Source organism: Barbus barbus (assembly GCF_936440315.1).
Source record: "Barbus barbus genome assembly, chromosome: 47".
Lineage (NCBI taxonomy): Eukaryota > Metazoa > Chordata > Actinopteri > Cypriniformes > Cyprinidae > Barbus > Barbus barbus.
The window spans coordinates 19,616,718-19,639,002 of NC_136725.1; the positions used below are offsets into that span (position 1 = coordinate 19,616,718).

At 38.2% G+C, this 22,285-nt stretch overlaps 1 protein-coding gene across 4 annotated transcripts in view; it reads left to right on the forward strand.

Moving 5' to 3' along the window:
- LOC306865815 (BRCA2-interacting transcriptional repressor EMSY-like) overlaps nucleotides 1-22,244 on the forward strand; it is a 44,959-nt gene extending 22,715 nt beyond the window's left edge. For 2 of the 4 annotated variants that reach the window (XM_079410640.1, XM_079410641.1), the window contains 5 exons: nucleotides 908-1,063; nucleotides 9,489-9,634; nucleotides 10,489-10,890; nucleotides 14,430-14,798; nucleotides 20,946-22,244. In XM_079410640.1, the coding sequence (XP_079266766.1) occupies nucleotides 908-1,063; nucleotides 9,489-9,634; nucleotides 10,489-10,890; nucleotides 14,430-14,798; nucleotides 20,946-21,134 (1,262 nt within the window). In that variant the 3' untranslated portion in view covers nucleotides 21,135-22,244. The remainder of the gene's footprint in view (nucleotides 1-907; nucleotides 1,064-9,488; nucleotides 9,635-10,488; nucleotides 10,891-14,429; nucleotides 14,799-20,945) is intronic. The other 2 variants (XM_079410639.1, XM_079410642.1) reach the window with 1 other exon arrangement.
- The last annotated feature ends 41 nt before the right edge of the window (nucleotides 22,245-22,285 follow it).

The window sequence follows — 22,285 nt, forward strand, 5'->3', positions numbered from 1 at the left end:
AACTAAACATAAGTTTAGCTCAGCCAAAATGATGTGACCAGAAAAAAATAATAGATTCATGAGACCACGAATGCCCAAGATATACCCAAAATGAATTGTATCTCATGTTTAATCACTACAGAGACATCAGGGCCTAGCCGAGCTAAGGCTGCTCGAGGCAGATACATGAGCACTGAGCGCCCGGTGATCGCCTGGAGCTCCGAAATCGGCAGTGAATTACTTACTTTGCTGTTTACTTAATATTTTTGTCTCGTTTTCTAGTATAAATATCTAAACATTCTTGAATCAAGAGGCATTTACTTGACAAGTAAAATGATTTAAGATATTAAGTTTTGTTTTCTAAAAAAATTCTAAATTTTGTTAGTTTTTCCTTAAAACAAGCAAAAATATCTGCCAAATGGTTAAGAAAAATAATCTTAATTCAAAGGCTAAACAAGATGATTTTTCTTGCCGCATTGGCAGAAATTTTTGCTTAAATACATAATCTTAAATAATTTTACTTTATACAATAAATGCATCTTGATTCAAGAATGTTTTGATATTTATACAAGACAAAAATACTAAGAGAATATTTTTTTTGCAGTGTGTGATAGTCTCCGAAATACTCACCAGTGTGACGCAGAGGAGAAGAATTGCTGAATAAAGTTCTTGTAGCTTCATAAAATTACGGTTGAACACATGGACGTCACATGGAGTATTTTAATGATGTCCTTGCTACGTTTCTTCTGATCCTTGCTGTCTATGAGAGGGTCAGAGAGCTCTCGGAATTCATCAAAATATCTTAATTTGTGTTCCGAAGATAAACGAAGGTCTTCCGGGTTTGGAACGACATGAGGGTGAGTAATTAATGACAGAATTGTCATTTTTAGGTGAACTAACCCTTTAGCGTGTTTGTGTGCTGTTTCAGTGAAGGAGAAGAGCGACGTCAAACCTCGCCAGCACACCGTTGACCTGAGACAGATGGCAGTGCCGATTCCGGTGACGGTGGAGAGGAGACAGTCCCCGGAGCCATCGGGTCAGAGCGCCGTAGAGACGGACGCCGTCACGGAATACATCCCCATCGGTAACATCAACACCTAGCTCTGCTCAGTCACTGAATGTGGCTTCAACTCTCCGGCTGGCGCTGGGTCATAAAAGTCATAAAATTGCATATCACAGCCTGTTTATTTAACCCATTTAATCCCACCGGTCACTATAGTGACTGTAAAAAAAGGTTTTCATTTAAAGCTTTAAAAACCTTCCTGACAGGTGTTTTAGTACACTTCCTGCAAATATGCAAAAAATGAAATCTGTGCAGTTTCACATGGTTAGTGCAAATTGTGTCACATGACCAGAGCAGTTTATTTCCTGTTTGCACCTGGAGAAGATGATGGCTGCATCAAAGCTCCAAAACCAAAGGCTACTATTCAGGGCTTAAAGTTCTCCGGCGTGCTTCGTTTGGCTGTGTGAAAAAAAAAAAAAAAAGATAGTCCTACATTTTAAAAAACTTGTTGATATCACGTTCGAGTTCACGAGTTCGCCTCCCAAATGGTATGAGAGCTACACCGCTTTCACTCTCAAACAAACTAACATTACTAGCCAATCAGAAGTTTTTGCTCTTATAAACACGAGACGCACATAATAGTATCCAGAGCCGAAGCCCTGATGAATGGAAAAGAAGCCTGGGTCTCGAGCGCGACGCGTTGAAAAAGCTGCGAGGCGCAATGGTCAAAGCTGTCACTCTAGTCTAGCACATATTTACATAGGAAAGCTATTTAAAAAGCAGCAGAGCTTTAAACAGCTCATAGTAATCACGTCATCTCCATAAAAACAATCGTCAGAACGAATTTTAAAAAGGTCCTGTTCACATATGATCTCTTAAAGGTTCAATATGCAAGACTTTCGTAATGAAATATCCAAAAAACTACTTGCAGTGTTATATATGTAATGCAGTTGTGTATTTATGTTAACCCAAAAGTTCCCAAGGATTTGTAAAATTCTAATTTTAAATAATGACTCGTCCCTGGTCATTGTCGACGCACGATCAATGACGTAATATCCGCTTATCCCAAGTTTCCGCTTGTATGGCAACACACAGACACAAATGCTGCAGTACAGTTAAACCAAATCAATTACGGCTGTTGCGAATAAAATGAAAAGTGTTTACCGCAGCATTACATTTAGATCTGCTCAATGTTGCACCATTATTTTTTTTATGCGATTTTATAGTGTTGCGCATTATAACCAATCACACACGAGTCTGTTGAGCTTATGAATACAATGGCCAATCAGATGCGTTCAGATGAGTTTTTATTCACTGCACACCCTCGCTGACTAATTCAGCTCTCGCAAATTCTCTCATCATAGACAACAAAGTGTAGATGTACGTATGATGTAAGAGATTCATTCATAAAACCGTGTATAGACAGCTTTACTGAGTATAAAGGGAGTTTTTTGAGAGTGCTTAAACTCACGCTAGACTTAAGTCAGTCGTAATGTTCTTTGACAATGTAAGTTCTTTGCTCACATTCTCTGTATTCGCTGTTTAAAATAACTGTGGAAGATGCAGGTAATAAAAAAAATGAATCCATTACCTCCTCCGTAAACATCTTCCTTCATAGCATTTCATTGTTATTGTTTTGAAAATGCGACCTCTAGTGGCAAAAACTTACATATTGTACCTTTAATGGTAACTTACCGGTAATTTACCAGTAAAGACTGTATGTGTGAAAGGGTCTAAACTCTTCCTCTGCATATGCTGTGAGTTTGGGTTACTTAACGGCCATCTCGGAAAACAGTGTGCATTCATACATAGTAAATCATTTATAAACCTATGCCAATACAGGATAATACATCAACATATTTCTATATGCGATTTGTTGTACATCGCGATTTCAAAATAAAAGTTTAAACCCTCGCTCTGAGTTTGCATGTGAAATGAAATGGATTTAAACGTCGTTGAATCACGCTGTAAAGTGAAACAACACCAGGCCGTTGACGCTCTCTGCTGGTAGGAAATTTGTTATAATACATAATGTAGGCCTACTTAAGTTGGTTATATTCATATTATAGGCATATTGGTGTGTGGTTCAAGAAAACCATGTAATTACTTGGTTTTGATACTTTATTTAAGCCAATTATTATTGCCTATTTGTTAGTTTGTATGTAAATATAGTCATTTTAAAGCGTCATTTTCACTTTGTATTACTAAAAAATATCAGATTACTCAATTGTCAAAATAATCAGTAGATTGCTTGATTACCAAAGTAATTGTTAGTTACAGCCCTAAATTAGTTAAAACTTTAAAAAATACAACTGCATTGTTTTACTATTTGTGATTTTAAAAGACAAATATTCTGTCATTGAACATTTCTTTAAAATAGTATTAAAATATTGTGATCGTAGTACAGTGGGGAAAAAAATTATTTGATCCTCTGCTGAATTTGTAAGTTTACAAAGAAATGATCAGTCTATAATTTTAAGGTTTATTTGACAGTGAGACAGAATAGCAGACAGAAATGACAGAATAACAACAAAAAAATCGCATTTAAAAAAAGTTATAAATTAATTAGCATTTTAATGAGTCAAATAAGTATTTGATCCCCTATCAATCAGCAAGATTTCTGGCTCCCAGGTGTGTTTTATAAAGGTAAAGAGCTGAGATTAGGAGCACTCTCTTAAAGGGAGTCTCAGCTTGTTACCTGTATAAAAGACACCTGTTCACAGAAGCAATCAATCAATCAGATTCCCAACTCTCCAGCATGGCCAAGACCAAAGAGCTGTCCAAGGATGTCAGGGACACGATTGTAGACCTACACAAGGCTGGAATGGGCTACAAGACCATCATCAAGCAGCTTGAGAAGGTGACAACAGTTGGTGCGATTATTCGCAAATGAAAAAAACACAAAGTAACTGTCAGTCTCCCTCGGACTGGGGCTTCATGCAAGATCTCACCTCGTGGAGTTTCAGTGATCATGAGAACGGTGAGGAATCAGCCCAGAACTACACGGGAGGATCTTGTCAATGATCTCAAGGCAGCTGGGACCATAGTCGCCAAAAACACAACACACTACACCGTGAAGGACTGAAATCCTGCAGCACCTGCAAGGTCCCCCTGCTCAAGGAAGCACATGTACAGCCCGTCTGAAGTTTGCCAATGATTCAGAGGAGAACTGGGTGAAAGTGTTGTGGTCAGATGAGACCAAAATCCAGCTCTTTGGCATCAACTCAACTCGCCGTGTTTGAAGGAGGAGGAATGCTGCCTATGACCCCGAGAACACAAATCCCCACGTCAAATATGGAGGTGGAAACATTATGCTTTGGGGGGTGTTTTTCTGCTAAGGGGACAGGACAACTGAACCACATCAAAGGGATGATGGACGGGGCCATGTATCGCCAGGGCATTGAAAATGGGTGGATGGGTCTTCCAGCATGACCCAAAACACACGGCCAAGGAAACAAAGGAGTGGCTCAAGAAGAAGCACAGTAAGGTCCTGGAGTGGCCTAACCAGCCTCAACACCTTCATCCCATAGAAGATCTGTGGAGGGAGCTGAAGGTTCAAGTTGCCAAACATCAGCCTCGAAACCTTAATGATTTGGAGAGGATTTGCAAAGAGGAGTGGGACAAAACTCCTGAGATGTGTGCAAACCTGCTGGCCAACTACAAGAATCGTCTGACCTCTGTGATTGCCAACAAGGGTTTTGCCACCAAGTACTAAGTCATGTTTTGTGAAGGGGTCAAATACTTATTTCACTCATTAAAATCCAAATCAATTTATAACTTTTTTTAAATGCATTTTTCTGGATTTTTTTGTTGTTATTCTGTCTCTCACTGTTCAAATAAACCTACCATTAAAATTATAGCCTGATTGTTTCCTTGTCGGTGGGCAAACGTACAAAATCAGCAGCGGAACAAATCATTTTTTCCCACTGTATCTGTATTTTGTCTCATCTCGTGAGCGAAGTGCATCATCACACCCATAGTGTCGATGAGCGGGGATATAGCTCGTAATTAGCCAAGTGTATGATATAGCTTTCATTCTTCAGGTCAATCATAAGGAATAAGGAAAGTGATAACTCTGCCATAGTATCCTTTCAAATGTTAAAGTTGCAACAGTCATTGCATTCTTTGCATGTGCTGCACTCTATTTGTACCATTTTGTTGTATTAGTTTATTAATTAGAATTTGAAAAATATTAATGATGTTGATAAGTGAGATCTCTAATTTTAGTCCTTGAAAACCAAAAATAGTCCTTGAATTTTATTTTGCAGTATCTGTACGAACCCTGTTTAAGTTTCCAGTTCTTGGAGCATTTTATTGTTTTTGTTGACGTTAATCGAACTGAACTGTAGTTTTCTGTAGTAAACTGTCTTTGTATATTTCTTATTTCATATTCATTTCCTAGTATTTAATTTACCATCATTCCTTTTGAACAAATCGATTTCATTAGTCTGAGCCTTCGTTAGTTTCAAGGAAAATCATTCAAATAATGTCCTTTTTTTTTGTTTGCCATATAACCCTGCGTATGTGCACCCCCCCCCCCCCCCCCCCCCCCCCCCCGCAACCAAACCCCCCGCCCGGGAAAAAAGTTCAGGCTCAGGATTTTTTTTTTTTTTTGAGTATTGTATGTTAACAAAGATTTTTGCTACACATTATATTTAAGGTGTCTAGTATTAATATATGAATTCACATATATTCAGTTTTGTTGAGTGTGGTCATAGATAGGGCTGTGTATCACCAGCAAAGTCACGATACGATACAGGACTGCGCTGAACTTCACCTCAGAAGAATGTAGTAAAACAGCTGTTTATTAAACACTGCACACTATAGGGCCGTTGCTAACTATTGGCAGAGCAGGCAGTTGACCTCTGCATTATGAAGGGCCTCCATAACAGTAAAACAATACAATATTAGGTAATTGCATATGTTTCATGTTTGCATTGTGCATTCCCCCCCAGGTAATATTCTGATTGTTTGCATCTTGTTTTTAAGCCCATAAATAATAATGTACTCGTTCTAATAAATTTATTTTGTAATGTACTCATTTTAATATATTAAAATCATCTTAACATTGCTGGTAGGTTATCATTGCACAAATCAACACACTCCCTACGTTTAGAAAATAAAAGTTAGAAGAGTTGTAAACTAATGTGCTGTCTTCACTGTATCTCACGCACATGTTTAGTCACACAGATCACAGACATTCTTTTTAGCGCTCAGACAAACGTTTTAGTGCTGCACCGCAATTTTATCAATAAAATAGCTTAATCGCTGAAGAACTACATTATCTTTCTCAACAAGGAGCTGGTAACATTGTTTCTAAAGCAATTAAATCCACAGCTTCACTGTTAAAAGAGAAACACGGCAAAACGGTGGTAATCTCTCTCTCTCTCTCTCTCTCTAACTCTCTCTCTCTCTGTTTAACACTCTCTCTCTCTAACTCTCTCTCTCTCTAACTCTCTCTCTCACTCTCTCTCTCTCACTCTCTAACTCTCTCTCTCTCTCTCTCTCTAACTCTCTCTCTCTCTCTCTCTCTCTCTCTCTAACTCTCTCTCTCACTCTCTCACTCTCTCACTCTCTCACTCTCTCTAACTCTCTCTCTCTCTCTCACTCTCTCTCTCACTCTCACTCTCTCTCTCTCACTCTCACTCTCTAACTCTCTAACTCTCTCTCTCTCTCTCTCTCTCTCAGGGACGTGCAGAGAGTTCCTCAGGGGCTCAAATGTAAAATAGGGGCAATGTAAAAAAAAAATTATAGGTCAAATGTTTGGATGCATTACTATTTTATATTTTTGCAAGAAGTCACTTATGGTGATCAAGCCTGCATTTATTTGATCAAGTATTTAATATACTTTAAAATACATTATGCAATTCTGATTTATTATCAATGTTGGAAACCTGTGATACTTTTTTCAGGATTCTGTGATTTAATAAAAATAAATAAAAAAAAATAAATAAAAAAAAGCACAGCATTTATTTAAAATATAACTTGTAACAGTATACATTGAAAAGCTTGAGGTCAGTATTTTTGTATTTTTTTTAAGAAATTAATTTTCACTCAGCAAAGATTTGCTACATTGATAGAAACAGTGATAGTAAAGATTGATATGGTTAGAAAACATCTCTATTTTGAATAAATGCTGTTCTTTTTAAGTTTTTATTTATCAATGAACCCTAAAAAATATCACTGTTCCAAAAAATCACTTTTTTTTGATCAAATAAATGCAGGCTTGATGAGCATAAGACACTTTCATAATGCTGCATAATTATCAAAAATGGTAACATTTGGCCAGCCTACACTTCACATAATAGGCATATAGGTGGCACTTGGGCTTCATTAACTATGATAGTTTCATGAAATAGTAAACGGTGCATCATACATAAATGTAAGTGAATTGAATACAGATTACCATTATTGGGACTTTTGGCGCTGTATGATTTTGTGCAGTGCATTTGTAGTCATTCAGCATCTATTTTCTCAGCGATGTAATTTAATTTATAAAATGAGACAATCCGCAGATCCAGATCGCTCCACAAATAAGCTCGTCTGTCCCATGTAATATTCAACCGATTTATGAATAAGAACGGAAAAGGACTGCTCCGCTTCACATTATTGTCCAATGAAATATGCCGGATCATGATTGCTTTGTATATTATACATGACAAACCTGCATTGAAAAATTATGTAATATTCTAAAATATATAATATATGGATTTTTAATGAAATCGACACACTAGCTATTATTATTTATGAAAAAAAGTTTAAAATATTGTTTAGTTTATTTTTTTTCCTTCCGTCGACCCACTCACTGAAGAACCATATGTGGCTTGAGAGCCAGGTTTCCGAACAGACTGGAATATATCAGTCAAGCAAAATGCATGCAACCCATAGCAATGCCTCAGATTGACAGATAAAATAAACAGCCCCCACAATGCACACGTCATAATCCCATAGGAGGCCAAAAAATGATGTACATAAATTAAACAATATTATCAAGTAATAATCTTGCAAATCAGCAACAGCAGCCAATACAATTAAATATCACTCAGCACTAAAAGGCTTCTTCCTACTCTTCTTATAATGCGCTAGAAGTTATAATTTAGTTTCTCTATTTAACAACATTAACTTACTACAATAGTGAAAGACATTCCCTCAGCGGTAGAGGATTCCGCTTGGTCTTAAAGCCTTCCTTGAGCAGCTACACTCGCAATTCAAACAATGACTTAAGAATCATTTATTTGTTATTTTATGGTGTAGGTGGTCATACGGTGTATGCCTGCAAATACAGGACAACCTGATGCCTTAAATACGGGATGATTTTGTATTATACGGAAGAGTTGGCAACTCTATATAAAATGCAAAAGAGAATTGACTGGGGGCCCCCTAGTGTTCGGGGCCCGGGGCTGCAGTCCATGTTGCCCATTAGGATAACACGGCCCTGCTCGTAAGTGAACACTTTAAGACTGCTAATATAAAAACTTGATGATATTAATGATGGTAGCAATTTTGAAATATGTTGATGGATGTATTTTTTTTTGTCTTTTTAATATCGGTATTCCTATCAATGTTGTATAAGGGTTTCATTAGGGATTAAACGGGTTAAGTAAAGAATCTGAAACAGGATTTATTGTAAGATGGATGGGTTTGGTCATACAGTATTCATTTTATTTGTGCAGGTCCTAAAGAGTCTTAAAGGGAAAAGCCGAATCCCAGCTCGTGGTCCTTTGCCAATCCCGCTCCCCTCTTTCTTCACCTAATGCTTTCCTGTCTACTCTACACTGTCCTTTCCAAACAAAGGCATAAAAAGCCCATTAAAAAAAAAAAAGGAAATGTAGATTCAGGTCTGTACAGTAGAGGACGCAGCTCAAACTAATCACAAGAAGAATATGACGCAGGAGAAGAAAGTTCAACACTATTCACCAATAACTACAATCAAACACAAATGTGTCATTTTTGCTTATTAGTATGGTTGAATTGGATCATAGAAGTCAGTAACAAAGACACTGGTTAATAAAATGGGATTAAATACATAAATTAGCCTATATTTGTGACTGTTTTTATTGATTTTGAGGAACACTGAATGTGTTTTAGTGCAGGTGAGATGAGTAAATACATGTTGATATTTAGTGTTGAACTACAGTAAGATCATGTTCACACACAACACTCTGCACTTACTCCTGATTTCTCTCAACATGGCAACACAAGAGCTGTCAGTCAATACATCAGAAACACAGGAACTGTGTAACTTATTTGAAAAAGTATTTCCTTCTAAATTAAAAAGTAATGCATTACTTGTTACTTTTAAAAAGTAATCTGATTACGTAACTCACGTTACTTGTAATGCCTTACCCCCGACACTGGTTACCCGCATCCTTCAAAATATCTTCTGTAGTATTCAGTAGAGGAAAAAACTCACAGGTTTAGAACAAGTGAAGGATGAGTAACTGATGACAGAATGATCATTTTTGGGTGAACTGTCAAAGACTGCAGATACGCTGTGCTGTTTCAGGTAAAGTGTGTAAGGCTGTGATCGGAGGAGACGTCGCTGCATCCAGCAGCTCGAGTCCATCAGCGTCGTGTCCGCCCCCAGCAGTGCCACCGACAGCCAAGACCAGCACCACCGCACCCGCTGCGCCTGGACACGCCACACAACAGGTCAGAACCGCAGTCATGTGACTATATGTCTGTGTCACTGATTTACACTGCAACGATGGCGCAGAACCTGCATCTGACGGGCAGAAATGCATTTACCCAGCTGTGTTGTACGTGACTATGCTTTATACACTTTACATGCCTTTCGTGGTTTTCCTTGAACCATAACCTTGGCATTGAGCTACAGGAATGCATCTAAAATGGCAACAACAGTGTTACGAGATTAATGTTTTAAATATGTGCATATTTATGAGAAAAATAAGGAAAATTTACTGGCAATTTATATTTTTTTACCAGCCTTGAAACTTTATGTACATAAAAAAAACAGGTAGAACAAATTGGGTAAACATCCAATTCCAATTATTATTATTATTATTATTAATTATTTGTATTATTTAAAAAAAATTATAAAATGACAAATCAATAATGAAATATCACTATAATACTACTGAACTGTAAAGTAACTTATAACAATTTTATTTTATTTATGAGAGTCTGAGGCAGGTCAGAGTGGCATCATTTATTCTGGCTTTTAAGAAGCATTACGTTGTTACACTGAATTTTAAGCAGCCTTAACTCAGATGTGTAAAGACGTCTTATGAACACTAGAGGAAACCGTTTACTATCTTAACTTGATTTACTAACAAACTTTACACCTTTGAGTATCAGCCAAACAAACCCAATTCTGTTGTCAAGTGGACTCAAATGCTCCAGTGTTCAATGATAAAGGTGTGTGTGTGTGTGTGTGTGTGTGCGCGTTTGCGTATCTGTTTGTGTGTGTGTGTGTGTGTGTGTGTGCGCGTTTGCGTATCTGTTTGTGTGTGTGTGTGTTTGTCCGTGTGTGTTTGTTTGCGCAGGTGGAGGCATGTGTGGCGCAGGTGAAGCCGCTGCAGGAGCAGATGGTGGTGGAGGAGGGCGAGTTGGAGGGAGACACGCTGGATCCTCAGACGGGTTTGTTCTACCGCTCGTCTCAGCAGCACCGCAGTCCTCCGCCCAAACCTGTAGCCGGCCCGTCTGACACGCCCACTTCCTCCAAGAGGGTGGAGCCTCTCATGCCCCGAGTCTCTGTGCAGAGAGTGTCTGCGTCTGCATCTGTGGCGCTCGTCTCCTCGAACCCTCCACACACACCGCAGCTGCCCAAACTGCAGCAGGCGCCCTCCTCACACCACCGGCCCAACACACACACGCAGCTGTCGCAGCCGCCGCCGCTGCAGGCGCATCACCCCGTGGGCTCCAGCAAGACGCCTGGCTGCAGCCAGGTGAGGCCCGCATGCACACTGTGTGTTAGAGCTGCACGATTAAAATTAAAATTTTGTCACACATTATTTCGGTGTGACAATATATATATATATATATATATATAGCAAAAATATCTGCCAGTGGGGCAAGAAAAATAATCTTGTTTAGCCTTTGAATTAAGATTATTTTTATTACCCCATTGGCAGATATTTTTGCTAACGCACTAACGCACTTTTTTTTTTTAGAAAACAAGACTTAATATCTTATCATTTTACTTGTCAAGTAAATGCATCTTGTATGCATCGAAATTTATACTAGAAAACAAGACAAAAATAATTTTTTGCAGTGTAAACATTTTACCCATGTATATAGCAAGAATATAACCTAATAAATTGCAATTAAGCATATTGAATGTTAAAAATACATTTCAAATAAAAAGTTTTACTCATAGTAATTTTATACATTTCATAATTTAAAATTTCTGTTTATAAGTATCGGTATCGATATTGATGATACTGGACTGGAAAACATAGTAAGTGGTATCGCCCATCCCTAGTTAAAAACTAGCCTAGAGCGCCACCTGCTGTTAAAAACTAAACCTATCGATTCCAGAGAGTATGGCAATTAGGGCTGGGTATCGAGTTCGATACTTTTTAGGCACCGACCGAATTGCCTTGATACCACCGAGTATCGAAAAACGTCTTGTCGTTCGGTACCAAATTTCGATACCTAAGGGGTTAATCTCATCACCGTCAGTGAGCCAATAATCCTGCAGCACTAGGTGTGTTTGACTAGAAGCGGCGCTGCGCTGATTGATCAGTGTTTGACCTCCGCGAGAGCAATTATAAAGCGTACGGAGCAGTCCGCTCTTTAAATCGCGCGGTTTGTTTATTATACACAGACTGAAGCGCGCGTGAAGCTCGCGGTCATTTCAGCATCTGCCGCCTCACTAAATGAGGACATAAACACATGAACAACATCTCCAGACCTGCTCTGAGAGTCACTTCATGAGCATTTTACCGTTTGATTCGAGTAAAACTAGCGTCATATCATATACACACAGAACTGTAAAGGTATTCCAGGCAACCCGTCAAAATAAAAGTTCGGTTTAACTTGGAAGACTGCGGCAGAAATATATTAATATTGTTCAGCAAACAGTACATACTGCTACTACTAGGCTACTATTAACATTATTAAAACTTTATTTTTTTCACACAACAGTTATTCCATGTTTTAATTTTAATAGTAACCCCCCTTTGTTTGCCAAAATAAATAAACTTTGATTTTCAATAATTTAAAGAGAAATTAAATTAATGTTTTGTCTTCATTTGAAAACCAGATACAGAACACAGAATTTCTGAGGAAAAATAAAACATTTCATAAGGCTATTTTAAGAATAAATTTAAATAAACTAAGTTGTTTTTATGCATTCAAATAATTAGACATACTACACCAGAATTTAATAACAATAAAACATATGGTGAAAGAAAATAAAACACCCACTTATGAAAGTGGATGAAGATTTAAAATTTCTTGAAGTCTTTAACAACCTAGAAATGATGATTCTGTCTGAGCTTTGTGTTTTAAAATGAACACGCACTAATGTAAACGTAGCCTAACAGATGGTTAAACTGAAAACTATTTGAACTTTATTAAAATTATTTATTTATTTATTGTGTTGGATATACAGGTCCTTCTCAAAAAATTAGCATATTGTGATAAAGTTCATTATTTTCTGTAATGTACTGATAAACATTAGACTTTCATATATTTTAGATTCATTACAACACAACTGAAGTAGTTCAAGCCTTTTATTGTTTTAATATTGATGATTTTGGCATACAGCTCATGAAAACCCAAAATTCCTATCTCAAACAATTAGCATATCATGAAAAGGTTCTCTAAACGAGCTATTAACCTAATCATCTGAATCAACTAATTAACTCTAAACACCTGCAAAAGATTCCTGAGGCTTTTAAAAACTCCCAGCCTGGTTCATTACTCAAACCCGCAATCATGGGTAAGACTGCCGACCTGACTGCTGTCCAGAAGGCCATCATTGACACCCTCAAGCAAGAGGGTAAGACACAGAAAGAAATTTCTGAACGAATAGGCTGTTCCCAGAGTGCTGTATCAAGGCACCTCAGTGGGAAGTCTGTGGGAAGGAAAAAGTGTGGCAGAAAACGCAGCACAGCGAGAAGAGGTGACCGGACCCTGAGGAAGATTGTGGAGAAGGACCGATTCCAGACCTTGGGGGACCTGCGGAAGCAGTGGACTGAGTCTGGAGTAGAAACATCCAGAGCCACCGTGTACAGGCGTGTGCAGGAAATGGGCTACAGGTGCCGCATTCCCCAGGTCAAGCCACTTTTGAACCAGAAACAGCGGCAGAAGCGCCTGACCTGGGCTACAGAGAAGCAGCACTGGACTGTTGCTCAGTGGTCCAAAGTACTTTTTTTCGGATGAAAGCAAATTTTGCATGTCATTCGGAAATCAAGGTGCCAGAGTCTGGAGGAAGACTGGGGAGAGGGAAATGCCAAAATGCCTGAAGTCCAGTGTGAAGTACCCACGGTCAGTGATGCTGGTGTTGGTCCACTGTGTTTTATCAAGGGCAGGGTCAATGCAGCTAGCTATCAGGAGATTTTGGAGCACTTCATGCTTCCATCTGCTGAAAAGCTTTATGGAGAAGATTTCATATTTCAGCACGACCTGGCACCTGCTCACAGTGCCAAAACCACTGGTCAATGGTTTACTGACCATGGTATTACTGTGCTCAATTGGCCTGCCAACTCTCCTGACCTGAACCCCATAGAGAATCTGTGGGATATTGTGAAGAGAAAGTTGAGAGACGCAAGACCCAACACTCTGGATGAGCTTAAGGCCGCTATCGAAGCATCCTGGGCCTCCATAACACCTCAGCAGTGCCACAGGCTGATTGCCTCCATGCCACGCCGCATTGAAGCGGTCATTTCTGCAAAAGGATTCCCGACCAAGTATTGAGTGCATAACTGAACATAATTATTTGAAGGTTGACTTTTTTTTTTTGTATTAAAAACACTTTTCTTTTATTGGTCGGATGAAATATGCTAATTTTTTGAGATAGGAATTTTGGGTTTTCGTGAGCTGTATGCCAAAATCATCAATATTAAAACAATAAAAGGCTTGAATTACTTCAGTTGTGTTGTAATGAATCTAAAATATATGAAAGTCTAATGTTTATCAGTACATTACAGAAAATAATGAACTTTATCACAATATGCAAATTTTTTGAAAAGGACCTGTATTTTGTTCCTTTTGTGCAGTGGCTCAGGAGATGAGGCTTTGAGTCTGTATAAATATCAACAAGCTAAAAAAATAGTTTTTTGAGATAATGTAATCTTATTAAAACTGATTTCATAAAACTGGTATCGAAAAAAGTATCGTTCAGGAACCGGTATCGAACTCAAGGTATCGGTATCGGTATCGATATCGAAAATTTTTGAACGATACCCAGCCCTAATGGCAATGCATTCAGAAGATCTCAGAATCAATCCACCCAGCCCTAATGTTGTGTTTCTGGCAGTGGATCAGTGATGGTTCTCTGTCTCAGGTGCAGCAGCCGATCATCACGCAGGGCGCGGCCGTCACGAAGATCACGTTCGGTGCTCATCAGTGTCCCCCGGTGTCCAGCAGCGGCGAGGCGTCCGTTAAGCTCCAGCCGGAGTCCAGCTCCAGTCGCTCAGCGGCAGAGAAGACCTCCGACATCCTGAAGATCTCCATGATGGAGGCAGAGATCGACCCCAGCGCCGAGCCCATGGTGGTGGACTCATCTAGCGACTGCGGCCCGCTGACCAAAACACCGACTGCCTCGCCGCTCATCAGCAGCTCTAAACAGACGCTCGCTCACGGAGCCTTCAGCCGCGTCAAGAGCAAAGAACTGGACATCATACAGGTGCTCCAGCTCAGCTTTACTTCTGTACACCGCAAAACATTATTCTCTTAGTGTTTTTTACTTGTTTTCTAGTATAAATATCTAAACATTCTTGAATCAGGATGCATTTACTTGACAAGTCAAATGACTTGTTTTCTGTAAAAAAATATCAAAATGTTGTTAGCTTTTACTTAAAACAAGCAAAAATATCTGAAAATGGCATTAGGTAAATCATCTTAATTCAAAGGCTAAACAAGGCTGCCACACTGGCAGATATTTATGCTTTTTACTTTATTTATTTTTTTAAATAAGACTTAATATCTTAAATCATTTTACTTGTCAAGTAAATGCATCTTGATTCAAAAATGTTTAGATATTTATACTAGAAAACAAGAAAAATACTAAGAAAATCATTTTTTGCAGTGTAGCGCTTGATACAACACAGATCACTTCCAAGAAACCTCTCAGGAAAATAACAGAATCAGTGATGCAAACTTCATCACATACAGTTGTGCACATAAGTTTACATATCCCTTGTAGAATATGGAAAATGTTAATTAACAAAATAAGAGGGATCATGAAAATTGCGTGCTATTTTTTTATTTAGTATTGTCCTGAGTAAGATATTTCACATAACAGATGTTTATATATTCTACACAAGACTAAATAATAACCGAATTTATAACAATGACCCCGTTCAAACGTTAACATACCCTTGAATCTTAATCATCATCCTGTTCAAAAGTTTTCAAACCCCCCCGTGCTCTTAATGCATTGTGTTGCCTTCTTGAGCATCAGTAAATGTTTGCACCTTTTGTAATAGTTGTGTACGAGTCCCTCAGTTGCCTTCAGTGTTAAAAGATGGATCTCAAAATCATAGTCACTGCTGGAAAGGGTTCAAATTGCTCAGGACCAACGAGGGACTCATGAACAACTATCACAAAATATAAAAATAGTCGTGGATCATCCAGGAAATGAGATAGATTATTAAGATTAAAGGGTATGTAAACTTTTGAACGGGTTCATTTTTATAAATTCAGTTATTATTTTGTCTTGTGGAGAATATATAAACATCTGTTATGTGAAATATCTTATTCAGGACAGTACTAAATTAAAAATAACATGCCATTGTCATGATCCCTCTTATTTAGTTTCAATTATTAACATTTTGCAAATTCTGCAGGGGGTATGTAAACTGATGAGCTGTTTGTGCACTGCAAAACATTATTCTCTAAGTATTTTTGACTTATTTTCTAGTGTATATATATATATATACACTCACCTAAAGGATTATTAGGAACACCTGTTCAATTTCTCATTAATGCAATTATCTAATCAACCAATCACATGGCAGTTGCTTCAATGCATTTAGGGGTGTGGTCCTGGTCAAGACAATCTGCTGAACTCCAAACTGAATGTCAGAATGGGAAAGAAAGGTGATTTAAGCAATTTTGAGCGTGGCATGGTTGTTGGTGCCAGACGGGCCGGTCTGAGTATTTCACAATCTGCTCAGTTACTGGGATTTTCACGCACAACCATTTCTAGGGTTTACAAAGAATGGAAAAACATCCAGTATGCGGCAGTCCTGTGGGCGAAAATGCCTTGTTGATGCTAGAGGTCAGAGGAGAATGGGCCGACTGATTCAAGCTGATAGAAGAGCAACTTTGACTGAAATAACCACTCGTTACAACCGAGGTATGCAGCAAAGCATTTGTGAAGCCACAACACGCACAACCTTGAGGCGGATGGGCTACAACAGCAGAAGACCCCACCGGGTACCACTCATCTCCACTACAAATAGGAAAAATAGGCTACAATTTGTACGAGCTCACCAAAATTGGACGGTTGAAGACTGGAAAAATGTTGCCTGGTCTGATGAGTCTCGATTTCTGTTGAGACATTCAGATGGTAGAGTCAGAATTTGGCGTAAACAGAATGAGAACATGGATCCATCATGCCTTGTTACCACTGTGCAGGCTGGTGGTGGTGGTGTAATGGTGTGGGGGATGTTTTCTTGGCACACTTTAGGCCCCTTCGTGCCAATTGGGTGTAAGGGTATTACATATAATATTAATACGTAATTTAAATAAATAGTTTAATTTAGCTCAAAGGGAATCATTTATGATTTTATAGGGATTTGAACAGAATCAGTGTTACGGCGATTCACTGAACGAGCCGTATAACAAACTCTGCACTGGATATTAAAATCTCAAATATAGTGAAAACACTATTAAATAGCACAGTAACGAAATCGACAGATTAAGGCATTAACTTGTGAGCAGAAAACACAAGATACTTCTCTTTTCAATATAAATCAGATTTTATTTATATAAACCTAAGACATAAACTAATCTAACACATGAACACAAGCATTCACAGCATTCACACGTTGCAGAAAGAGAGAAAGTGAGGAAAGGATGAGTTTAAGAGAATGAAAATGTGAAATCCCAAGTTCACAGCAATATGTGCTATTGCATAGACCTGAACAACCATCAATCACTTATTTAACCCTCGCTTTGAGTTTCTCAATGAGGCTAAGATTTATATTAACTGCACCTGATTCAGTTAGAATTTGGAGGTGTAGCTTGCGTGCTTTGCCTTGTTAGGGGGTTTCCTTTGTGTCGTCCTTGCAGACAGGGGGGGTTTCCCGAAGTGTCTGATTGGCTGGAAGTTCAGTAGTCTTTGAAGTGACGTCTTTTGGGCGTTGGCTGAGGATGCAGAGTTCTTTCTGGTTGAAGTTTGAAGCGGGTCGGAGCTGGACTTTGTAGCAAACTTACATTAGAACACGAAACTCCACGGAAAGAAAATAAACTAAAGTAAAAGAATAAAATTAAAAGGATGTAACGAGACTAAGTTGTTTTCCTTCTCATTATGGCACGTGGGCCAGAGCACGCTCAAAGAGCAGCACGCGGTGAGAGAGGGACGAGAGTACGAGAGGCGTAAAAGAGAGAACAAAAAAGAGAAAGAAAGAAGGAGGGACAACAGTTTTAAACTCGCTTCTGGACACATCCCATCTGGATGTCTTGACCAATTAGATAGGCTATTATCTTAGCTAGGGTGTGTTCTTTACATCATAAATCAGCTTGTTATCAGTCACATGGTCCGAATTTTACAGGCTCTGGCAAAGTACACCTTTTTGAACATGATTTCATAATAACAAGACTGATGCATTGGACAAAGAATTGATTGGAAGAAACACTTAAAGCATGGATTTTCAAGCTCATACATACTAAATATGCAATATTTATCTTTAAGACTCGAGCTATTCAATAATGATTAAAAAGACATACATATTATTTGATTAAAACATGATATGTGGGTACAACATAAAAATGTCCTTTTAGGATGATTTTATGTGCATATGGAGAAGAAAGTCTTTGTGCAGTTCTAAGGAGAACGAAGGCATGTTCTTTAGACAAAGGAATGTTGGGTTGGACTGTCTTCTATGTGGAGGAGAAGTCAGTTTAAGGAAGCTTGTGAATACAATCGTGGAACACGTGATGGCCATCTCTTTGACAATCAGTCTTGATTATTTGCAACGAATTTGACAGTCTCCTTCTTGAATTGGAATTATCAATGTGTTTCTTTTTCCTCAGTGTTGCAAGTTGTTTGGTGAAAGAGGCTTGCTAAATTAGGATTGCTTCAGCTAGTTGGAGCTAGGACTCCGGACAGATTTATGATATCCTGTTTCTTGGAGCCTCTCTTTCTGGAATCTCAGCTTCTCATGTTTCAGTGTTCTGATGCATCTTAAAATTGTCTGATTCAGTCTCTGATATCCTACATGGGCATCGTTTAAATGCCACGGCCTACCTGAGCATTGTTTCTGATCATATCCATCCCTTTATGACCACCATGTACCCATCCTCTGATGGCTACTTCCAGCAGGATAATGCACCATGTCACAAAGCTCGAATCATTTCAAATTGGTTTCTTGAACATGACAATGAGTTCACTGTACTAAAATGGCCCCCACAGTCACCAGATCTCAACCCAATAGAGCATCTTTGGGATGTGGTGGAACGGGAGCTTCGTGCCCTGGATGTGCATCCCACAAATCTCCATCAACTGCAAGATGCTATCCTATCAATATGGGCCAACATTTCTAAAGAATGCTTTCAGCACCTTGTTGAATCAATGCCACGTAGAATTAAGGCAGTTCTGAAGGCGAAAGGGGGTCAAACACAGTATTAGTATGGTGTTCCTAATAATCCTTTAGGTGAGTGTGTGTATGTATGTGTATATATATATATATATATATGTGTGTTTATATTTAAACACTCTTGAATGTTTAACATTCTTGAGCTCCACGATAGAGTCTTTATTCAGATCAATTCAGTTCACGTTCTAACCTGATGGTGTCAGTGCCGTCATATCAGTGATAATACTGAATATTGTCTTTTGACCAAGCTGAGCAAGCTAAAGGTGACCGTAGTGAGGAAACTAAACTCCATCAGGTTCTCCTCCAGAACGTCTGTTGACTTCCGTTCATTCTGTAATTTTTTTTCCAAATTCACTCTTTTCAGTTTTAATTTTTCTGGATTTTTTTTTTTTTCTTTTTCTGTCCTAATTTTTCATGGATTACTTTTTTAATATAATTGTAAAATTCCATTTTTGTAAACAAAAAGCATCTCTAATTAATTAAAATCATGAAACTTATGGAGTTTAACAACAATTTATTAAAAGACAAATATTTTTGCCAAATATTTAATATAAGTACAAATATGTAAAAATTCAAAATTAGTCAAATATTTAGTTTAGTTTAGCAAATATTAAATATTTAGGGCCCTCTGAAATACTTTTTTTCCCTCAAATTCCGTTTTATTTTAGCCATTTATTTAATCTTTTGTTCAAATAAAAATTAAACCATTTCATTTTTTTGGCACATAAATTGCTGCGCAACAGAGGTTTACTGTTCAAATTAAAACATGGATGAATTTTTTTTATTATTTCTTTAAAAATAAAGTTGTAATGTATTATTAATAGTAGTAGTAGTAGACACTTTGAAGAGTATATTCCACTGTGCAATAGTAATATATTGCGGTCATAGTTTCAGAACTTTTATTTTGGCGTGTTGTAGTGCAGTTCTTCGTGTGTATCTGCTGATAGTGTTTTTCAAAGTAAATGCTGCTGAAGGGACTCTCAGATGAAGTTGATGTGTAGAGAGATGCAGACGAGCATCATGCATGTTTCAGTGTGTAGTAGAGCAAACTGACACACACACACACACACTCATCCACATCTGATTCAGTCTACAGACATGCTTTTGATTTTTTACATAAAGATTTAGGGTACAACTAGGTTTAAAGGCACACCTTAAGAAAAAAATGTGCTTGTCTCTGCGCCTAAAATGTATAATTGAAGAAAAAATATATACATTTGTATTGAACATTAATGGATTTGTGTCAAAATAAATCATACAAGTCGTTTATTTTGTTTAAAAATGTACGAGTTGACAAGGAAGGTAAAATGCTCACAATGTTGATACAAAGACATTATTTAAAAAACATTATTTTAGCTGAAGTTAAATACTTGTTCAAAACAATCACTTTAGCAAAGTTTGTACTATTTTCTGATTATTTTGAACAATAAAAATAATTTTTGTTTCCTTAAATATTCTGTCATTAAAAATGTGAATACAAAAAATATACCTTTTTTAAAATACAGAAACAAAATAATTTTAAAAAGTAAAGATTCTGAAAGCATTGAAGGAGTTCCAAAGAAAATATTGAAGATATTTCATAGGGCCGTAACAATAAATTTTTGTAAAAATAAAACACAAAAATAATACTACAAATACATACTTTGAAGATTGTGTGTAACCAAAAAGTTGACGGTAGCCACTGACTTTAACACAAGACAAAAATACTGAGTAAGAGAATATTTTTTACATATTCTTTCGTTATTTAAAAACTGTTGCTTTAATTATCTTAAACAAAACTTAAAACGCATGTATTAATTTTAGCGATTCTCATTTGCAACTTAAATCTGCAACATTTAAAAAAAAAAACATAAAATATTAGATCAAGTAAGCACAGAATCAACTTTGCCAAATTTGCACGTGCATCTTGAAAAGCTAATGTTTTAGAAAGCGCTACGCCACGTTTTTGTGCCATCTAGTGGTTTAGAGGAAAATAATATCAAAATATGATTTTGTGCATGATATTTCAGGTGATCCCGCAGTACTCCATCATGCCCGACTCCAGCCAATCAAACGTGGTGGTGGAGCCCAGCGGCTTTCTGGAGATCACAGACTACACCAGCCAGCGTCTGGACGAGGAGGCTGCCATGGAACAGGAAGTGGACAGCAGCAACGATGAGGGGGCGGCGACCAGCCCCATGGCCGACCAATCGCAGTGAAACGTGCAGATTTAATTTTTTCAGAGGATAAAGACCTTCTGTTTGTGCTTCATCACGGCCGTATAGAGAATCATGCAGTGAGTTTGTGCTGCAGAGCGAAACCTTACTTTATGGAGAATCCGATTCCTGACTGAACGATAGGAAAGTTTGTGTTGATTTCTACTTAAAAAAGGGACAGCTCACCAAAATAAATCGTCATTCTGTCTTCATTTACTCGCTTTCAAGTTGATCAGACCTGCATGATTTTCTTTCTTCTGTTGAACACAAAAGATTTTTAGAAGAATGTTCGTAAACAAACAGCCATTGACTTCAATACTAGGGAAAAATACAATGGAAGTCAATGGCTACCAGCAATGTTATTCATACAGGTTTGGAACAATCTCGTGGTGATTGATTGATGACAGAGTGATCATTTTTTAGGTGCACTGTCACTTTAATTTATAGTTTTAATTAGAGCTGTTGGACTGGAACCTTCCAGATGATGAGCGCTGCTTCATCAGGACATTTCGTGACTCCGCCTCCGCTTGTGTTCTGCTCTCTGATTGGTGTAAATAGCATTTGTGCCCTCGCTTATGTGTCTTGCTTGAGTCTCGTTTGTGCTGGATGGATGTAACGCTCAGCATTTTAACTCATAAACTTTACTACAAAGCTCTGTTGTCTGCTGTGATTGTGTGTGTGTTTGCACAGGTGAGCCGGGGGCGGGGCTGAGGACGGGCGTGGCCACAGGTGTGTGTGGGTGTGTGTGTGTGTGTGTGTGTGTGTGTGGAAAGTACCAGTGTCATTATAAGGGCCGAGTTTCCCTGCAACTCCTCATTGTGATGGAAACAAACGTGCAGTGGGTGTGAGTGTGGGACAGGGGGTTTTGATGTGTGTGTGTGTTTCTGGGTGGATTCCGCTCCTCTGAAGTGGGCAGAGACGCCAGGGGACGCTGGGACTTTCCTGCTGTCCTTACGGATCGAGCTCCTGTGGGACAGAGCCTCATTTGAATCTTCATCTCTTCGTGTCGTTTCGCTTTCTGAAGGAAAGCACGTTTAATCTCCGCTGTAGAGCAGCTCTACAGAACACAGTAGTGTCTTTATTCAGATTGATAAAGTCAGGGCCGTCAAATCCATATCGCTTCAATTCAAGTCTCTTTTTTTCCTAAAATTATT